Source organism: Carassius gibelio, chromosome B19 (genome assembly GCF_023724105.1).
Source record: "Carassius gibelio isolate Cgi1373 ecotype wild population from Czech Republic chromosome B19, carGib1.2-hapl.c, whole genome shotgun sequence".
Taxonomy (NCBI): Eukaryota; Metazoa; Chordata; class Actinopteri; order Cypriniformes; family Cyprinidae; genus Carassius; species Carassius gibelio.
This window is the reverse complement of record NC_068414.1, coordinates 9,260,350-9,281,965: the sequence shown is the minus strand read 5'-3', so window position 1 is coordinate 9,281,965 and position 21,616 is coordinate 9,260,350. Positions and strand designations below refer to the sequence as shown.

The following is a 21,616-nucleotide window of genomic DNA, read 5'->3' as shown; positions in this document are numbered from 1 at the left end:
ACACAGCATCACGTTTTTGTCTTTCAAAAGAAAGAGTTGACTGAATCAATGAAATGAGTCATTTTTAAAATGAATCCCAAGACATTTCATGTTGATGTCAACCTGAAACATTAGCATATTGCCTGTCCACCTGTTGTTATTTTCACTTTTGTCTGAATGAAAATGCAAATTCATACAAAGCAGCACTGCACCCACAAACATTGTTTTATCAGGCATTACAGGTATGATAAATATGAAAATGAGACCAATCACAGTGGATTAGTGTCATGCAAAGGAGGTGCTATGAAAAATGAATCTTTGAGCAAATTGCTTGGGAGTTGTTGAGTGAATAAGTTAAACAGAAAATGCATATTATAAGAAAATTGCCTTTAATGCATGTCATCTTTTTAATCTGGACTACCAAAACCTATGAACCTTTCATAACCCATAATGGGGCACTTTAAGAAAAAAATATGTTATGTCAATATATCAAATATATTTATATATGATATATACATACATGTAAATATTCTCAAGATATAAACTGTATGTCTGTGTGTATTTATAATAAATATATACGGTACACGGAAATATATTATGTAAACAAAAACTTGTTTTGGATGCGATTAATCATTTGACAGCTCTAATAAAAATATTACTTCTTAGAAAATAATACTAAAGTATTGCCTGTTGAGCATACATTAACTCCACACACTTGTGTTTACATTCTCACGAGGCGCACGTGGCAGCACAAGAGTCCCACCCATTGGTCTTTTCATAGAGGAAATCCTAATATGAAAGAAACTTAAAAAAAAAAATGTTCAGTTCAAAGTACATCCAATAAAAAAACAGATCCCTATTTTCTCAGTCCTAGTGATAAAAAAAACAGCGGTTTGGGCGGAAATCTAAAGTCTACATTTTTTTATTATAGCTATGAATATGCAATTAAGTTACCGCCTAAAATAACAAATTTAGTCAAGCAGGAAAGTGAACACAAAAGTGCGCGAGGATCACACACAGGAGCGCGTGCGCCGGCGCGAGACTTAGAAAATCTTCTTGATCCGGTAAGAAGTGCAGTATCATTTTTAACACACTCAATATTTTTATTAAAATAATGCATGCAATTTGTGGTTGTGGAGCAGCTGTCGAATACACTGACTTTAGTACTTATTTTTTATTTGTATAATTGCAGTAAGAATTATCGAATGAGGAAATAACTGGACATAAAATATGAACATGACTTTGCCATTCAGAATTATAAACTTGTGTGTCATGCATTTATAATGCATGGAATGTTTACTAAATTCGCGCGTCCCATGTAGCCAGAGAGTAATTGATCGCGCAGCCGTATTTATAGATAAAACACATCCAACTGCGATTAAATGTTTATGATTATTAGTAAAGTGACAATATTTGACTTTAGTAAAGTGAATATATTTGACTTTAGACCTGGGCGTAATGCAAGTTGTTTTTGTTGTCGCTGTATTGTTTTCCCGGAAACTGATTGATCATGCAGCATAATAATATTTCCATGATAGGTCATCTAGTTCTGAAGAAGACAAGCTACACAAGAACTTGCATCTTACTTGCATACGAAGATAATGGCCAGAGGAAGGTAAGAACAATCTTATTACTGTAGTAATAATTACAGTTGTGTTTGCTGTCATAGCAGTCTCCCATTGACTTTTACTGTTTTTATACTGAGATCAAGGCGTAAGCATAGCCCTGACACAAACCATTCATGTTAAAATTTTGACATTTTCATTGCAATTTTATTGTGTATGTTAATTAAGCTATTATGACCATTGGTTACTTTCCGTAAATGCTTGTAATTTCAGGTTTTATCGTGCATGTGGAAACATTTGTTAGTTCAACCTGACCAATTTATCTATTCCTGTGTCTTTAATTGGATGCTGGCAAGCTAGATCTGTGGATGGAAACACACATGAGATAGCAAGATTAAAGAAAGAGGTAAATACATTATATGTTTGTTTATTTGGTATTTGGTCTGTGTTTATGAGGTACTGTTTGTGCATGTACGTCAGATAGTTGTAATGTCTGAATATTATTATTATTATTATTATTATTATTATTATTATTATGTTTGCATTGCAACAAGAGGAGAACATCAATAAAAAAGTTTAACCACTCTCAGGTATTTCATATAAATAAAATGCATATACAGTGTCATCAAAAAGTATTTTAAAATGTAAGTCACAGTTAAAAATGTCAGAATACCTTTGCATTATTTACAAAACAATAAGCAAGTGTCATCTGCAGACAAAATGCAACAGGAACCTTTCTCATAAATAATTGAACTTTTCTGAGCCTGGTGTTTAGTCGATATTTAGTGGATATATTACATTACATTACATATGTTCTCACAGATGTAGATCATCATAGCAACCTACAGTTACACTCTTAATTTTTTCTATTTTATAATTTCAGATTTGACTAACATTTTGCTTTACAAGTGCTTATTTTTCAGGCACAACTTTTGTATCTAATGCAATGACATTCAGACTTATTTAAATGCAAATTACAGTTACGTCTTTGTTGAGACATTGTAGGTAGTCTGTAGGTAAGATCAGTGACGTTATGTATTCATTGTGTGTTTGTGTAATCTGTAGTACATGGTTTCATCTTATTTATGTAAATGTATTGTCTGTTCAGAATGTAAGGAGGCAGATTGATCTGAGCAGCGTGAATGAAGTTGTGTCTGACTCGTCTGATCAAGCTCCAGATGCACAGCCATCTCCACTCCCAACACTCAGGTGTGTTCCTGTAGTGTGACCACTTTGTGCAAAATTCATCAATTAACAACTGCAAACTGGCATAGAGGCAGAAGTAGCATTGCATGGCATCTTACGCACAGAGATGCTCAAAGGAACATCTGATTTTCAGTGGACTGTGGCATGTGCTACTAAAAATTGCTGAGCATTATACAAAGTTTTGTGCCACCTCTAGTAGTGAGTGACACACAAGGAGGTTTAAGTATTTGAGATTAATACAATAGGCTAAAAACACAGCGCTTCCATCTTGATATGACCCTTTAACTCTAGCACTCTATTCTAATTCTATAAAAAACTTGACTCTTTTTGACTCACACTATAAAAAAAAAAAACTAACACTAGCTTCTCTATTATTTTATTATACAAAAAGCAAAAAAGGCCTCTAACACTAGCTTGCTTTATTCTGTTCCTATTCTATCTGTGTTATAGAAAAAAAACTTTGCTTCCACTGTCCTCATTTATAAGTAGCTTTGGATAAAAGCATCTGTTAAATGACTACATTAATATAATAGAGAATTGCCTCATAAAATTCTTTACAAAATTAGTAGAACATACAAAAGGAAGACGAAAGGACAACCTAAACACCCTAATTTAGTCATATTTTTAATAGTCTCAGCCTTAGACTTCACGCCCACTGACCTTTTGCTAAACGTCTGATGCATATGGGATCCAAAAGTGGAAACACTTCAGGAGTGTCGAAGTCGTCATCGGATTGGTTGAATTCTTCAGGATTTCAGTGAGACGTGTGTGTTGCGTTCTTTAAAGTTCTGTCTGGAAACAAAGATGCCGTGGCGCCAAACCCCCACACAAAAAAAGAAAGCCATAGTGTTTAAACTGTGACAATAAGCGCTGATCAGGAACAACTAAATGCTGGATTTTCAAAAGTATGTTTAGTTTGCGGCACAGAATTTTTAAAGTATGTCCCAGAATTTTACAGTCGGTTATTGCATTTCCACACCTCATTTCCACTCTTTTCACACCATCATCAAAACGTTATGATGGATGAAACAAACTGTGGTTGTGGTTGATTTGACATGTCAGTCAAACGGCTTCATGGTTTTTTTTTGTTGTGGTCTGCAAACTACATATTTGTTATGTTTATAATTCCAAATGGCATATGGCTCAGCTGAAGATGTCCTTAAGTAATTTATTTTGGAGAAAAAAGATTGTTTGTGCTAAACAAATCATCACAGTATTTCAAAAATCAGCTTATAGCATTATGTCTAAAAGCAACCTGTTAAAAATAATATTTGCGATGAAGGGCGTATGTTACACCATTCCCATGTGTAAGTTACTTCTGGAGCCGCCACAACACACTGATGCCGATAGCTTCTGTGCATAAAATGATCAATCTACTAGCATTGTTAACGTTAACCGGCAATAATCCCCTTAGTTTCTGTGCAACTGAATTTCAGGATGATTACAGTCATATGTTTTTCTGTATCTTTTTTTTACTGATACAGTGTCTGAAGTCTGTATTTGTGTTCTGTTCTGTTTTGGGGAAGTTGGGGCAGCTCAGAGGACGTTTGGAGGAAAATGCTGATTAAAGAGATAAAGTACAAACACAGCAAGAGCAGTTTAGACAGACACCCATCGCTGCGACCCAAAATGAGAGCCATGCTGCTCGATTGGCTCATGGAGGTACTGTCACACAGTCTGCTCTTCACACTAGATTGCCTTTATAATGTCTCATTGTATACTGCCATAACAACATTGTCAATGTGAGGGTTAGTTATATACAGTGAGAATATCTTTCTTTAGTCCCGCTTTATATATTAGGTGGCCTTAACTTTTATCTACTTACATTTATGTTAATAATTTGATACAATGTACTTATTGTGTACATTTTTACATTGTACTTATATAAAAAAAAACTGCATGTTATAACAACTTTCATTAATTTCTGTAATTACATGTATAATTACACCTTGACCCACCCTAAAATCTACCCATACCTCCAAACCTGTCCCTAACCTTATACAGTACACCTCAATAGCAGAGGTGTTTTACAATACAATATGAGCACAACAAATACACTGTATCTATTTTTGATGTTAGCTGCTGTAATTAAGGTCATCTATTATAATGTAGGTCCTATTTTATCTATTTTCAACTTTCTTTTCTCACCAGAACTATTTCTTACTTATTCACTTGTTAAGTCTGACGTCACGTGTCACTGCTTCCGTGTCCAAACGCTTTATCAGTTACCACGAGAAAACAACAAAAGGTGCTAATATAAACTCACAATGTGAAAGAATACTAGCGAAAAAGTTATAATCTTAAAACGATGGTGTACTGTTTGAGTAAATGAATTACTCCGGGATATTGGTTTGTTTTAACTCAGAGGGAGCCACATTAAAAAAGTTAACAACTTAAGTCATTTGTGGACGCGAACTGTTTCACACGATTCAGTTCTATTTGGTGAACTGGTTCAAGAAGATCCAGTTACATCAAGTGATTCGTTTGTGAACCGGATGTCATTGAACTGCAGTGAACGTGCTCACAACAGACCCGGAAGAGAAGACAATGGTGAATAAAGTCATAGTTTTTGCTATTTTTGTATTTTCGATGCTTCAAAAAATTATAACTGACCCTGTGATATATTTCCAATATATTTCGGTCCATACCGAAGTCCGAGATAGCCAGACAATGAAAATATAAATATAAAAAAATATATGCAAATTATTTGTGTTTGGGATGCTGTGAGCATGGAGACTGTAGTTTACACTGTAAGTTTGAAAGCGTTTAACTTAAATGATTATTATGAATAAACAGTGCTGAGGTAGTATTCTCAAGTGTAATAAGTCTCAAGTCTTCTTATGTCATCACTAAACAACTGAATAATTTGAATGAAGCCTTTCAAATAATGCAATGAAACTAAACAGATAAAATAAAAATAAACAGCCACTTTATCAGGTAAACCTCTTTAATTGTTTGGTAGCACAAATTGCTAATCAGCCAATCACACAGCAGCAGCTCAATGCATTGAGACGTCTAGATGTGAAGAAGACGACTTGCTGAAGTTCATACAGCATCACAATTGGGAAGAAAGAGGATTTAAGTGACTTTGGACGTGGAATGGTTGCTTTTGTCAGACAGGCTGGTCTGAATGTTTCAAAAACTGCTGATCTACTGGGATTTTCATGCACAACCATCTCTAGGGTTTACAGAGAATGGTCTGAAAAAGAGAAAATATCCAGTGAGCGCCAGTTGTGTGGATGAAAATACCTTGTTGATGTCAGAGGAGAATGGGCAGACTGGTTAGAAAGGCAACAGTAACTCAAATGCAGAATATGTATGCAGAATACCATCTCTGAATGCACAACATGTCGAACCCTGAAGATAAGCTACAGCAGCAGAAGACCACACCGGGAGCTCCTCCTCTCAGCTAAGAACAGGAAACTGAGGCTCACCAAAATTGGACAATGAAAGATTGGCAAAACGTTGCCTGGTCTGATGAGTCTCAATTTCTGCTGCAACATTCAGATGATAGGGTTAAAATTTGTCCTGCCTTGTCTCAATGGTTTAGGCTGCTGGTGCTGGTGTTTTTTTGGCACACTTTGGGCCCCTTAGTACTAATTGAGCATTGTTTAAATGCCACAGCCAACCGGAGTATTGTTGCTGACCATATCCATGCCTTTATGACTACAGTGTACCCATCTTTGTACCCAGTGTACCCAGTGTACAGTGACACAACACTGTTCATCGCTGGTGGAGTTCATGTCTGGATCAGCACCTAGAAAGGACCTCTACTGCCCTGAAAGACAGCGGAGACCAGGACAACTAGAGCCCCAGATACAGATCCCCTGCAAAGACCTTGTCTCAGAGGAGCACCAGGACAAGACCACAGGAAACAGATGATTCTTCTGCACAATCTGACTTTGCTGCAGCCTGGAATTGAACTACTGGTTTCGTCTGATCAGAGGAGAACTGGCCCCCAACTGAGCCTGGTTTCTCCCAAGGTTTTTTTCTCCATTCTGTCACCGATGGAGTTTCGGTTCCTTGCCGCTGTCGCCTCTGGCTTGCTTAGTTGGGGTCACTTCATCTACAGCGATATCATTGACTTGATTGCAAATTAAAACAGACACTATTTCAACTGAACAGAGATGATATAACTGAATTCAATGATGAACTGCCTTTAACTATCATTTTGCATTATTGAGACACTGTTTTCCAAATGAATGTTGTTCAGTGCTTTGGCGCAATGTATTTTGTTTAAAGCACTATATAAATAAAGGTGATGGATTGATTGATTGAAGTGTCGACTGCTCTATCTGCCGCAGGGATTCACGGCCATTGTTATTGTCGCAGTCTACATCCCCCTGTGTGCTAATGTGAAGGAAGCGCTTCGTGAGCTGTACAGTGCCATAAGTGAACAACAAACAAAAAACCCAGACGGCTATTTCATAATAGACTTCAACTACACAAACTTAAAGACAGTTTTGCCAAAGGTCTACCAACATGTGAATTTTGCAACAAGGGGTAAAAACACATTGGACATTGCTTACACAACAGAAACGAATGCATACAAGGCTGTACCCCGCCCCCACCCAGGGTACTCAGATCACATCTCTGTTATGCTAATTCCAGCATACAGAACACTTCTGAAACTCACCAAACTGGTTCAAATACTCATCACAGTTTAGTCAGAGGATGCTACCTCAGCATTACAGGACTGCTTTCAGTGCACAGACTGGAACATGTGGGAGGGAGCCACCTACAACAACCACCACATAGACGTGCAGGAGTACACTGAAACTGTGACTGCTTGTATCAGAAAGTGCGTTGATGATATGACAGTCACCAAGACCATCACCACATGTGCAAACCAAAAGCCGTGGGTGACAGCAGAGGTTTGTGGGTTGCTAAAGACTAGAGATGAAGGATTCAGATCAGGAGATAAAGCAGCCCTTAAAACAGCAAGAGCCAGTCTGTCCTGTGGCATCAAAAATGCAAATGTTCATATGCTCAAAAAAATCAGCAGTCACAGACAGCAGAGACACACTTAGCCTGTGGCAAGCCATTTAGTCCATCAGTGACTACAAGCCCCTTCCACAAGATCTGTGATAATGACACATCTCTCCCGGATGTGCTCAACCACTTTTATTCACAGTTTGAAATGCAGAATGACACACCTCAACTCTCTACATTGTGAGTTAATCACTCATTTATGCGACTAAATCTTCATTCTGGCGACTAAATTATGTCTAATATTAGGCAATGGCTAATAATTCTCAGATTTTACTCGCCAGTGTGTGAGTTGGAGGCTAAGTATAAGTTTAGCTCAGATATATGAATAAATGAATAAATGTAAATGTAAAAATGTAAATATGTGCACATATTTTCACTCGCAAACAATCTCTTACTGAGCGCTTCAGAGTTCCACTCTCTGTCTAGCGATCTGTGATATTTCTCATTTCATCCTCAATGGATGCGCAGCGCACCTGTTTTTAGTGTACTGTGAACTCTATATACATAAAATACTCAATTACAGTCCGTGTTGGCCACAACACCTCGAGCACTACCACATTGAGCACAGGTGCCCCACAAGGCTGTGTGCTCAGCCCACTGCTCTTCCTGCTGCTGACCCACAACTGCACTTCCAAGTTCAGCTCCAACCACATCTTCAAGTTTGAGATGACATAACTGTGGTAGGTCGCATCAGCAACAGTGATAAAACACACTACAGAAATGAAGTGGCACAGCTGGCTGAATGTTGTGTAACTAACAACCTGTCCCTCAATGTGGAGAAGACAAAGTTGTGATGGACTTTAGAAGAAACCACCCCCCATTGACCATCGACTGCTCGACTGTGGAAAGAGTCAGCAGCACTAAATTCTTGGTGGTGCACATCACAGAGGATCTCACCTGGACCACCAACACCATATTACTCTCCAAGATGGCACAACAGTACCTACACTTTCTCCGAAAGTAAAATAGCAAGTCTCCCTCCACATTCTACAGAGGAATCTAGGAGAGTGTACTGACCAGCTGAATCACTGTCTTGTATGGGAGCTGTAATGCAGAAGACTGCAAGACCCTCTAGCGGACAGTGAACACAGCTGCAAAGATCATCGATGCCCCGCTCCCCTCCATCCTGGACATTTTCCTTACACAATGCTACAGCAAAGCAAACAGTATCATGAAGGACCCCACCTATGTTTGTGCAATTCTCATCTATGCACACTAGAAACTTTTCAAACACAATGCTGTGTGTACATAATCCCACAAAAGACGCAGTAATATGTGTGTTTAAATGCTCATTAGATATGAGCCGGTATTCGGTAATGCAATATATCACGGTAGTGAATATGCATGATATTGTTATTGTGGGCACTTCTTACTTAGATATTACAAATTATTAAAAATTTGGAATGGATTTTAAGAATTAAAATAATGCGCTAAACTACAGAAAATGCAGCCTTTAATTTAATTCAATTCAATTCAAGTTTATTTGTATAGGGCCTTTTACAATACAAATCGTTACAAAGCAACTTTACAGAAAATATTTAACTTTACAATATTTAGTAGTAGCTTATAAGTGGTGACTGTCAGTTTTTGTGCGTATGACAGCATTTTTCAGAAAAATGTATACAAGACGTAGTCAGCCAGACGATGAACATTATTAACAGCAATTATTATATGATGCAGTCACACTTGTAGCAATATTTGTTAGTTCTGTTTGTTGATTCAGGGTTAGCATCATCTGGGGTCCTCTGAGAGGTCAACATCATCTCTTATCAGGTGTTCTGGATACACACTGGAGCTTGTGTATATCCTAGTAAAACATAGAAACAAATATAGACATCATTAGCATAACAAATAACGACATCATTAGCATAGCTGCTGTTCCAATAAAGTAAAATTAATTAGTTTAACCCAAGTTAATGAATGAGAATGCACAATTGATCAGATACATCTGCAGTCACATTTTAAGAGATACCTTATTTGAATGCTTGGCGAAAGAGATGTGTTTTTAATCTAGATTTAAACAGAGAGAGTGTGTCTGAACCCCGAACATTATCAGGAAGCCTTTACCCTGGTAGCCCCATAAATAAAGCCGCTGCACTACTTTCTAAAACATATTTGAATCATTTTAAATAGCCATTCAGATTTGTGTATTGGCTATGATGTTCATCACAGTGCCAAATACTTAAATTTTTAGACTTAATAGGGTATTTAATGTCAAACTTTTTTTTTTTCATTTTAATCTGGACTACAACTTGCCCTAGATATTGTTTGAAAGTGTTTTGATTCTTTATAGTTAATTCACACTTTACATGAGGGCTTCAGTAGTTAATTGTCACAGTGTCTGGGTTGTGTTCCCTGGGAATCCACTAGATGTCCTCCTTCCACGCGGTGTCTGTCACTTTATGAATCACATTCCTCACGTTCTCTGCTTAATTATTGCACCCAGCTGTCACTAGTTACCAATCATTACACTCTGTCTAATTCCCATTAGCGTTTGTCTCTCCTGTGTATTTAACCCGGTCTGTCTTATTATGTGTCACGGAGTCCTTGTTTAATTCATGTCCGTCAGTTCGTGGTCTTGCCTTGTGTTCATGTTTAGTTTATGTTTGGATTGATGTTTTGGTTTCGACTCATGCCTGTACTGTTTATTCTCTTTGGATTATCCCTTAATAAAGACATACTCGCAATTGGTTCTCTCTCCGTGAATCCTTGTATCACCGGTCGTGACAGAAGGACTCCGTCACTGCAAGAGCCAGTGGTTTGTCAGCTTATGTCTCCTCCCCAGACACAGAGCAGGAGAGGAATGGATTTGAGGGAACTCGCCTGGTGGTTTTCCCGGGGACCAGGGGAGGTCGCCGAGGAGGGAGTGGTCAAGAGGAGACTCAGCACCGCTCTCAACCATGGCCTCCCTTCGTCCCGGGGCTCGTGTGGGATGGATTAGAGCCACCGTCTCACCATGGTGGATGGAGAGGAGAGAGGAAGCGCACGTCCGCCATGGTGGCGCCACTGCCCATGATGGCCGCTAGTCCAGCACCGCGAGGCAGGATGGACGCCAACACAGCACCACAACATAGGGTGATCACCAGTCCAGCGCCACGGTGCAAGATGGCCGCAAGCTCAGCGCCAACGCCTAAGATTGCCGCTAACATGTTCTTGGATTATTTCTCCATGCTGTCAGAGATCCTAGAGATTCCCAAGACTGTTCAAGTCACGGCTGCTGAGCCAGCAGCACAGCACCAGATGGTCGCCTGGCCAGCACCACAGCACAAGATGGCTGCTAACCCAGCGCCAATGCCCAAGATGGCCACTGGTCCAGAGCCACGGCCCAAGATGGCCGCTCGTCCAGAGTCATGGCCCAAGATGGCCGCCAATCCAGCGCCACAGCACAAGATGGCCGCCAGCCCAGCACCACAGCACAAGATGGCTGCCAGCCCAGTGCCACAGCACAAGATGGCCGCTAACCCATCGCCAATGCTCAAGTTGGCCACCGGTCCAGAGCCACGGTCCAAGATGGCCACCGTTCCAGCACCACAGCACAAGATGGTCGCCAGCCCAGCACCACAGCACAAGATGGCCGCCTGTCCAGAGTCATGGCCCAAGATGGCTGCTTGCCCAGCGCCGCTGCACAGGATGACAGTCACAGCTGACCCTCCGGAGTCGAGTCAGGTTCCAGTTGATCTTCCAGAGTCTAGTCAGGTTCCAGTTGACCCTCCAGAGTCGAGTCAGGTAACAGTTGACCCTCCAGAGTCGAGTCAGGTTCCAGTGAACTCTCCAGAGTCGAGTCATGTTCCAGTTGACCCTCCAGAGCCGAGTCAGGTTCCATTTGACCCCCCAGAGTCGAGTAAGGTTCCAGTGGACTCTCCAGAGTCGAGTCAGGTTCCAGTGAACTCTTCAGAATCGAGTCAGGTTCCTATTGACCCTCCAGAGTCGAGTCAGGTGTTCGTGGACCCTCCAGAGTCAGGGCTAGTCACCGATGACCCTCCAGAGTCAGGGCAAGTCACCGATGACCCTCCAGAGTCAGGGCCAGTCACCGATGACCCTCCAGAGTCAGGGCTAGTCACCGATGACCTTCCAGAGTCAGGGCTAGTCACGGCTGACCCTCCAGAGTCAGGGCTAGTCACTCATGACCTTCCAGAGTCAGGGCTAGGTACCATGGACTTTCCAGAGACAAGGCTAGTCACCGTTGACCTTTCAGAGTCAGGTCAAGTCACTGGTGATCTTCAAGGACAGAGTCAAGTCACTGGTGATTTTCAAGGACTGAGTCAAGTCGCCGGTGATCTTCAAGGACTGAGTCAAGTCACCGGGGATCTTCAGAAACAAGTGCAAGTCACCAATGATCTTCATGAACAAATGCCAGTCACCAATGATCTTCGCAAGCAGAGTCAGGCCAGCACCGATCTTCTGGAGTCCAGTAGAAACACCATGGGATTACCAGAGTTTTGTTGTCCCATTGGTCTGGCCGCACGGATGGCTGCTCAGCCCTGGGGGGCTCTCGTCCTGATCACACAGTTGTGGTGGTCTTCTGTTTCGCCCTGGGGGGCATTCGTCCTTACCACACGGAGGTGGCGGTCTTCTGCTCCGCCCTGGGGGGCTTCTGCCCTGACCACACGGTTGTGGCGGTCTTCTGCTCCGCCCTGGGGGGCTTCTGCCCTGACCACACGGTTGTGGCAGTCTTCTGCTCCGCCCTGGAGCGATTCCGCCTTGACCATAGGGGTGTGGGGGTTTTCTGCTCCGCCCTGGTGGGCGCCACGTGATGTCCTTCATGGACTTATGTTTTGTTTTTGTTTTCTGTTTTGTTTTCTGTCTGTTCCCCTCTGTTAGCCTGGCCCTCCGTCCCTCCCCCTGAACCTCCTCCGGTCCACCTCCCTCCTGGTCTTCCTGTTTTGTGTTTACACTTCTGGTGTCTGTTCCCCATTTTTCTTTTCTGGCCCTCCGTCCCTCCCCCTGAGCCTCCACCTGTCCGCCTCCCTCCTGGTCTCTGTTTTGTGTCTGTCGTGGAGCGTCTGGTAGCTGCTCCGTAGGGGGGGGTATTGTCACAGTGTCTGGGTTGTGTTCCTTGGAAATCCACTAGATGTCCTCCTTCCCCACGATGTCTGTAACTTTATGAATCACATTCCTCACGTTCTCTGCTTAATTATTGCACCCAGCTGTCACTAGTTACCAATCATTACACTCTGTCTAATTCCCATTAGCGTTTGTCTCTCAATGTGTATTTTACATGGTCTGTCTTATTATGTGTCACGGAGTCCTTGTTTAATACATGTCCGTCAGTTCGTGCTCTTGCCTTGTGTTCATGTTTAGTTTATGTTTGGATTGATGTTTTGGTTTCGACTCATGCCTGGACTGTTTATTCTCTTTGGATTATCCCTTAATAAAGACATACTCGCAATTGGTTCTCTCTCCGTGAATCCTTGTATCACCGGTCGTGACATTAATATTAGCTAATTCATTAGTTAACCTAAACTGCCAATGAAAAATTCTTCTTAATCTTAGGTATTCCAATATTTAATAACACGTTGTTAAAATCTAAAGTTGCAACTTTATTATTTAAGTAGCTAACATGAACCAAGACTTGTATTTTATTTAACAAAGATGAATAACTTCTGTAGCAAATGTAGCTATTGCTCATTGTGAATGTCAATGATTAAAAAATAATGAGGTCTTATTGTAAAATGATACCTAGGGGTCTTTATAGTTCTTTTGCACTTTAATCTGTGTAAAACTATAGTATATTAATCTTTGTATAACTATAGTATAGTATAGTATAGTATATGTAGTATATTTATAGTCAGAGTCTGTCAGTAGGTTAGTTGTGTATAGGTTTATACTGATTTACTTCATTGTTGTATGTATGCATTTATTTAGCACCGTGGTCCTGTGAGGCACGACATTTCATTCCACTGTATGTCCACACATGTTGGTACACATCATAGAAAAGATTAGTAGATTGGGAGGGGGCCTCACCTTCTCTCCCACTGTCGGAGACGAGCAGGGCCGGCCAGCGGCAAGCAGCTTGTCGAAGCCCGGTGGGCGGTGTTCTCCAAGACTTGAAGGAAGGCCTCCACATCGTAACAGGCGGGTTGCTTGTGCCCGATGCATTGTAAGACGTCCTCCATTGCGGGGACGCGCACGCCGCCTTCCGTGGTGCTGGTGACACAAACAGGGAAAGAGGGAAAAAAATTAGGAATTGGAGCGGTGATCTTGTCTGTGATTCTTCACTGTTCTGCCCGCATTCTCCACCACTTGTCATGGGGTGAAGAATCACTCGAGGATGCATTTATTTATAAGTGTGAGGTGCCTGGTGAAGTGAGCTGATCCTCTTTCTGGTGGCTGGTGCTTCCCGTGTGCTCTCCGTGCTCTTTGGTGCCAATCAGTGGGTGTCCTGACGTGCTCCAAAGTGGGTGGGCTGTCGGTCACTCGCTGCTTTCTGCGAAAAATGAGAGAGGGATTAGACCAGTGTTGCATTCGGTTTGAGAATGTCTTCTAAGTGCCGCGTGTGCTGCTTAAGAGGGTGCAGCCTGGATGGGGAGCAGCTGTGACCGATCAGCCGGTGATGAGGACGTGCAGGTGTTTTCCGTTGGTTGCCAGGGCGACACTGATTCCTCCGGGAAGGCTCGTCACACTTCCTAGACACAAACATCCCCGGTTTAATTATTCTAACAGCCATATTTAAGATGATCAGGTCGATGTACTTTGATGCATATTCATGATTAAGTTATTAATGTCTTAAATGTGCTTTTAAAATACTTATATATTTTTTCTTTCCAACTGTGTTCCTGCTACGCTTCCCTACTAACCAACTGTAACGATAAAAACTCCATAACTATGGGAAGAAAAAGCGTGTTCATAAAAAGATATCTAATCTATAGCAATGAGTTCAACCCCACCTTTCTCTTTTAATAAGAGTTTTTTATTAAAACTTATAAAAATATAGCATTTTTTAAACCTGTCAGAGAATCACTCTCCCAGACATTTTCTCTAGACTAAGCCCTTGTTAAAGCATAACAAAAAATAAAACTACAAGCATCACTAGATGATTCACTATATGACTAGTCAGTAACTGTTTGTGGAAAAATACATTTAAGTTCTTTGTCTTTTCTCTCTCTCTTTAGGTGTGTGAATCGTACGTACTTCACAGACAGACCTTCTATCTGGCTCAGGACTTCTTTGACAGGTACATGTTGTCCCAAAGTGACCTGCAGAAGGATCAACTGCAGCTCATAGGAATCACGGCTCTGTTCATCTCCTCCAAAATAGAGGTATAAAAGTGTTTAAAAACTGTATGCTTGATATAAACGATGAACATCACATTAAACTTGAAATTATATTACATCTGGTCAACATAAAATTATTTGTAACACATAAGGAGTCTGACATCAGTGCAAAAACAGCTTCACATTGAACACTAAAGAAAAAAACTAACACATTTTATTGTATCATAGCAGTCTAATTAGGTGAGCTATGTTCAAAGTTCACAACACCTGTAACTGTATGGCAGCTGAATTCAGTATTAACAAAGGATGTGATTTTTATATTGGAGTGTCTATTTTCAATAAGTGCAAATAGCCTGCCTTGTTGGTGCAGATGGCAAAACGTTTGACATACTCATTTTGATGCGAATCTGCCTTTTGGCAAACTTTTTCTCCCTTTTTCAAGTGTCATATTATATCAAAAAAACATTCATTTTAAATGAAAATGAAGAATATAATTAAAAAGTTGAAAATAAATTATCTGGTAGGGTTAGGATAGGTGTAGGAAGGGCTTTATTGTCCTAGTAAGGTGGCATTCATTTAATAATTTGAATTCAAATTACAATTTACACTCAATAAGTTAATATTTTGTGTACTGTCTAGCTAATAAGCTCAATGGAGAAATATGTATAATCTGTCATAAACAGTTATGATTAATTATAAATATTTTGATCTGCTTTAAGTTTTTACTTGACCTTTCAGTGTCAACTGTCTGTCTGGTCTGGTTTAGGAAAATAACTTTCTTACTGTACAATACTACTTGTAGCATGTAGCAAACAATGAACAACCACATGTGTAATACAAGTAAGACTATCAAAAAGCCACAACAGCACCTACAGTTTTTCCGCTCTCATAAACACTTAAACTAGTCTAACATACACACACACACACACACACACACACACACACACACATACAGTTGGCACAGGAAAAAGCATTAAAGCTTAAGCATTTAAGAGAAAATAATAAAATCAACACTAACTCATTGATACCAAACATCATATAGATGAGGTTATATTAACTAGTGATCTATCATAAGCATGCATAAAACATATACAATACACAAAAGACAATAAAGTATAATGTGTGTTCATTCAAAGAAAGAGTAGAGTTACTTAAACACATTCCTGTGAGCCATAAACCTAGTGTTATCAGATGGTGTGCATTTGGTTGCTATGGAACCAAAGGCCTGATCTGCCTTTTTTTTTAGATGATTTCTTTAAAATACAATTTTCATTTTTATTATTTGAAAGAATGATTGAATGCACTTTCCTTTTGAAATTTTGTAAAAATATATATTTTGGCTTGTGTCAACTGAAGTGGAGCTTATACATATATAGATAGATAGATAGATAGATAGATAGATAGATAGATAGATAGATAGATAGATAGATAGATAGATAGATAGATAGATAGATAGATAGATAGATAGATAGATAGATAGATAGATAGATAGTATAATCTATTTGAACATGTATAAGACTTTAAAACATAACTTTAATTACAGTACTACATCAAACAATCTTCAAATAAACCCATTATAATAAATTTTGTATTTTAACATTAAATTCTAAAATACACATATATATATATATATATATTAATGAGCTATGAGTTGAGTTAAATCCAATGTGTTAGATGAGGGAGACAGTGCTGGGCCTCTCCAGGACACGTTCTTAAATGTGACTTCTATAAAATATATTACATGCATGCACAGTTTTAATGCAGCTTTATTTGCATTTTTTGTAACTTCATAATTTAAATGACCATGACAATGCATGCACGTAGTTTATTTCCTGCTTTGATATGAAATGATATAGGCTACTGGGTGCACCGGCGCCTTTGTGTGTGCAATTGAAGAGCATGTGGACAGTATTCACGCTATGACTCGCACCTGACTTGTCTAAAATGTCTCCTATTCTCAGTCATCCTGAGACTGTAAATAAATGCACTTCTTGTCAAGAGAAAAAGTGACAGAAGCAGCAGTTGTAAGTGGGGTGGCCAACCCTAGCCCTGCCCCAGCGTTAATGGAGTTAATTATTTTTAACGCGTTAAACTGAAAAAAAATTTGCGCCTGCATTAATGGCTAATTTTGCATAGTGTGTCAAAAATAAATTAGGTCTTATGTTTTTAATCTGCACTGGAGCCACTGTCTACATACAAAATGAATCACTGCATGTTCCTTGTTCTTATAGGAAGTATATCCTCCAAAAATCACTGAGTTGGCTTTTGTGTCTGACGGAGCATGTCTGGAGGAGGAGATCCTGCAGATGGAGCTGATCATGTTGAAGGTGCAGACCAAGCTGTAACCTCCCGCTCTCTCTCGTGAAGCCCATACAGAAGTGACTTAAACTGTAATTCATTTACTGGCCGCTAGTAGCTTGCTACAAAAAGGAGTCAATCCCATAGACTCCCCTTGTTAAAATGCTCAACTTTACTGCAGCAAATAACATGTTTACATCCTGGTGCAAAAAAATATTTTGCTCTTTATATCTAAATTTGCTCTCCATGACAATTGTGAGGGGGGTGAATTTTTTTAATCCATCCGTTTAAAATTATATTAAGCCTTAAAGTTCTGCATAATTAAGGGCGTGGCCATTTGAGTGACAGGTGGATTGCTAGGTGGGCGTGGTTTCAGCAACCAGCTCCCACCTTTTTGCCCATTTTCGATTAACCCAGAGTGACGATCGGTAACACACTGCCAAGATGGCGACAGCCGCCTCCGCCCACTTTTGGCTTCAAAAACGCTCTTCGGTATCCTATGGGTAATGTCACGGATGTAAAATGTTTTTATACAGTCTATGGTGCAGACAGAGAAATAATTTCCGGTTCTGCAGTGGAGACCCCTGAAGAGAGAGAGAGAGAGCGAGAGAGAGGATGCTAAAATTACAGTCATAAGTCATAAAAAATGTCAAAACATGAATAAATAGATATAAAAAACAACATGTTGAAAATAATATTTACAATTTAGCATGTGATTATGTGGTTTCAAATATTTTTTCATTTCTTTGTTACATTTTATATTTAATGCATCTGTAATTTTGATTATACATTTTTTGCAAATCTCATTGACATTTCATACAATTTTAAAATTGACTCATCTTTTGAACATTTATTTACTCGTATGAATGTCCCCTACTTTTACTCAATACAGAAAAGCTGAAAACCGGGAACATAAAAAGCATCTAATAAAAATAAAAAATAAAAAGAATGAGAAAATATTGAACTTTTAGTTGTGGATGTGTGTGTTGTTTAAACATGTCTTTATGTACTCAACAGGCGTTAAACTGGAATCTTTGTCCAGAGACTGTGCTCTCGTGGATGAAGCTCTACATTCAGATCGCATCGCTGTATGAAGTCACCAATCTATTAGAGCCTCAGTTTTCTCAGGAAACCTACATTCAGATCACACAGGTACACACGCTTTCCCCACACCGTTTAAACTATTAAATTATAAAATCTAGACAACTACTGTGAAAATTCTAATATGCTTTTTGTGTTTGTTTTAGCTCTTAGATTTGTGCATCCTTGATATCAACTCTTTGGACTTTAAATATGGAGTCTTAGCAGCGGCGGCTTTTAGCCACTTTATGTCATTTGATGTCGTCCAAAAAGTATCGGGTAAGATTTTAACAAGTTCTACTGGTATATAAAATCTTCATGTTTCTAAAGCTGTTTTTGATCATCTAAACCAGTTTGAAGCAGTTTAATATGCATGTGCCCACATTGTGGCTTGACAAAATAATATTAAAACTCACATTAGACACATTTAATATTGAATAAAGCACATATACAAGTCCTATTTTGTATGTTGTTCCGGCCGTGACGTGACTAAAAATAAAAAAAACTATGTTGATATCGCTAATTGTTTCGCTGCCTCAGGTGATTAGGACAAAAAATATATAGAAAATATACTTTTTATCCCATCGTGTCTGGTTGGGACACCCGATGTGACAGTTTGATCCCCCCCAAAAAAATCTAAGCATAAAAATATTAATACTGACAAATCAAATAAATGTATCTGCAATAAGGGAAAGTGGAGAGAAGAGATCTGGGCTGGAGAATTCACTCCATAGTGATTTGGTGGGCTTTTGTTAAATGTGTGCCAAAATAATCACAATTAAAAGAACCAAAGACTTTAACTACTGTCTACTACAGTCTGTGTAGATTGAATTTATTTAATACACGATTTTCACAATTTGAGAACTTTTCCACGTCATTCTAATTCATTGAGATGCACCTGTATATAGGTCAGTGGCTCTTTGCTTGGTATTGCTAGCAGAGTTCAGCCCTCGGCTAAAAATAATTGAGGAACCCTGGTGTAAATGCTAGTTCTTCTTCCTGACACATTACATTTAGTCATTTAGCAGATGCTTTTATTCAAAGCAACTTACAAATGTGAACAACAGAAGCAATCACAATCAGCAAAAAAGCAGCAAAAAAGCAATGAAACCAGCAATTAAACATTAAATACAACAGTGAAAGAACCGCATAATGCAGTTTACTCTTTCCTCCAGGATTTTCCTGTGCATTTTTTATTACAGGGATTTTCAGTTCATGAGTAAAATAAGGTCTGGTAACATAACAAAGCAATACTTGACGTTTTGTTGTACACATAAAGGGCACATGCATTCTTATGGCAAACATACATTTTTAAAGATAACTGCATCAACATTTGCATTGTTTTTGTGTAGTTTATATTACTGAGCAAAGCATAAAGAGTATTTGGAGCATGTGTAGATCAGACTAATCTGTTTGTCCTCCACACAGGACTGAAGTGGGAGGCCATTGAGACCTGTGTGAACTGGATGGCTCCTTTCGTGGAGACCATGATGTGTTATGAGAGCGCACAGCTGAGAGAATTTGGCCAAGTGCCTTCTGAGGACAGACACAACATTGAGACACACGTGGACTACCTCTGCATGCTGGTGAGTCTAGAGCTTAACTCATATTAATCATAGAGATCTGCGCTATTGGCGGTTGCAGAAGTTTAGAGGTGGAATGAGGAACATTTATGAGCATGTTGTTCATTTTGTTCTGCGGTGGCATTGTTTCAGTCAGGTGCATTTAACCGTTTTTTTTTAAATTGATGTCATGTTCTCATTTACAGAAAGAGGCTCAGGAGAAGCAGTCAAAAAGCCTGGAGCCCTTATTCCCACCAACACCACCCAGCAGCGCTGAGAAACCCAGCCAACACTAGTGTTCATTCAGCAGGATCAGTGAACTGTGATTTTTACTGTCACTCTAGCTCTAGACTTCATCTCGAGCTCAGGTCATTCAACATAATATGTGCACTGCTATTTAAGTAGCAAAATAGACTTCAAGAAACAACACTGTTTTATATTCTGAATAAACATTCCCTGTGATTATTATGGTTCTTATACTTAAAAATATAGTGCAAATAAACAAGAGCAGGCCTCAGAATTTGTGTAGGAATTTTGTACATTTTCTATTTTATTTTTATGTTTTTCTCTGGAGTCTAAATGATGACTTCCTAAAATTTAATTAATGAAAATATCAAATTTCCTGCCAGTCCAATGTTCATTATACAGCATAGGGTTAATTTGTATATACCTTTTTGCCCATTTTCGATTAACCCAGAGTGACGATCGGTAACACACTGCCAAGATGGCGACAGCCGCCTCCGCCCACTTTTGGCTTCAAAAACACTCTTCGGTATCCTATGGGTAATGTCACGGATGTAAAATGTTTTTAAATGATGACTTCCTAAAATTTGATTAATGAAAATATCAAATTTCCTGCCAGTCCAATGTTCATTATACAGCATAGGGTTAATTTGTATATAGAATGTAATATGTTTACATTTTCTCATTTCAACTTTACCAAAAGCATTAAATTGTGCATTTGATTGTTCTTTATTGACACATAATTGTGAAAATTAGATGTGTGTCAATGTGTGTGAGTCTGTATACATTTGTATATTTTAAAAATAGGACAAAACAAATTAGCATATCCATATTTATTTGACAAGTTAAAAAAAAAAAAAAACAGTAAAAAAAAAAACACTCCCTTGGAATGAAATTAAAAGTAGAGTTTAGCCAAGGCCTGTAGGAATTTCTTCTGCCTTTTTTGTGCTGCAAGCTTCAGGACTTCCTCTGGATTACTGGAGTTTAACTCTGTCTATCCAATGGCCTTGATCTGTGTTCAAAAAGATTAACCATCATTAGCTTCACATCTATGTACTGAACTGATTAAGTTTCATGTGTGATGGCAAATAGTTTCATCTGAAAATTAAGCAACTTCTGTACACATCTTGCTTTGAAACTGCACTGAAATTAAATATTGGTAAATATTGTTAAGACTGCATTTCTGCAGTATCTTGAATAAATGTCTTGAGACACTCAATGTGCTGAATAAAGGCTCATTTGAGTCTTTTTATGAATACAAGTAGAACACTCGTGATGGTCTGAGACTGGGTCTTCTTTAAAACGGATACGCCAGATGTTCCAGGATCATCACATCCCAGATGTAATCATAGAACAAACCCATAGAGTCATGACTGATTGAATAGAGAAAAAAAACAGTAAGAGATTGTTTCCAACTTTGTAAAGCATGCATGCATTGCAAGTTCACGTTTTGCTCTTGTAGAGCTTTGAATGCAGT

The 21,616-nt window shown here is 39.2% G+C and overlaps 1 protein-coding gene across 1 annotated transcript; it reads left to right on the top strand.

Moving 5' to 3' along the window:
- Positions 1-904: 904 nt before the first annotated feature.
- Positions 905-21,347, top strand: LOC127979210 (G1/S-specific cyclin-E2-like). Its single transcript, XM_052584528.1, has 11 exons — positions 905-1,043; positions 1,518-1,594; positions 1,905-1,950; positions 2,653-2,753; positions 4,277-4,412; positions 14,855-15,001; positions 17,188-17,283; positions 18,272-18,406; positions 18,502-18,613; positions 19,763-19,920; positions 20,103-21,347. Exons 2-11 carry the CDS (start codon positions 1,581-1,583, stop codon positions 20,190-20,192), a joined length of 1,035 nt encoding a protein of 344 aa, XP_052440488.1. The 5' UTR covers positions 905-1,043; positions 1,518-1,580; the 3' UTR covers positions 20,193-21,347.
- Positions 21,348-21,616: the final 269 nt, after the last annotated feature.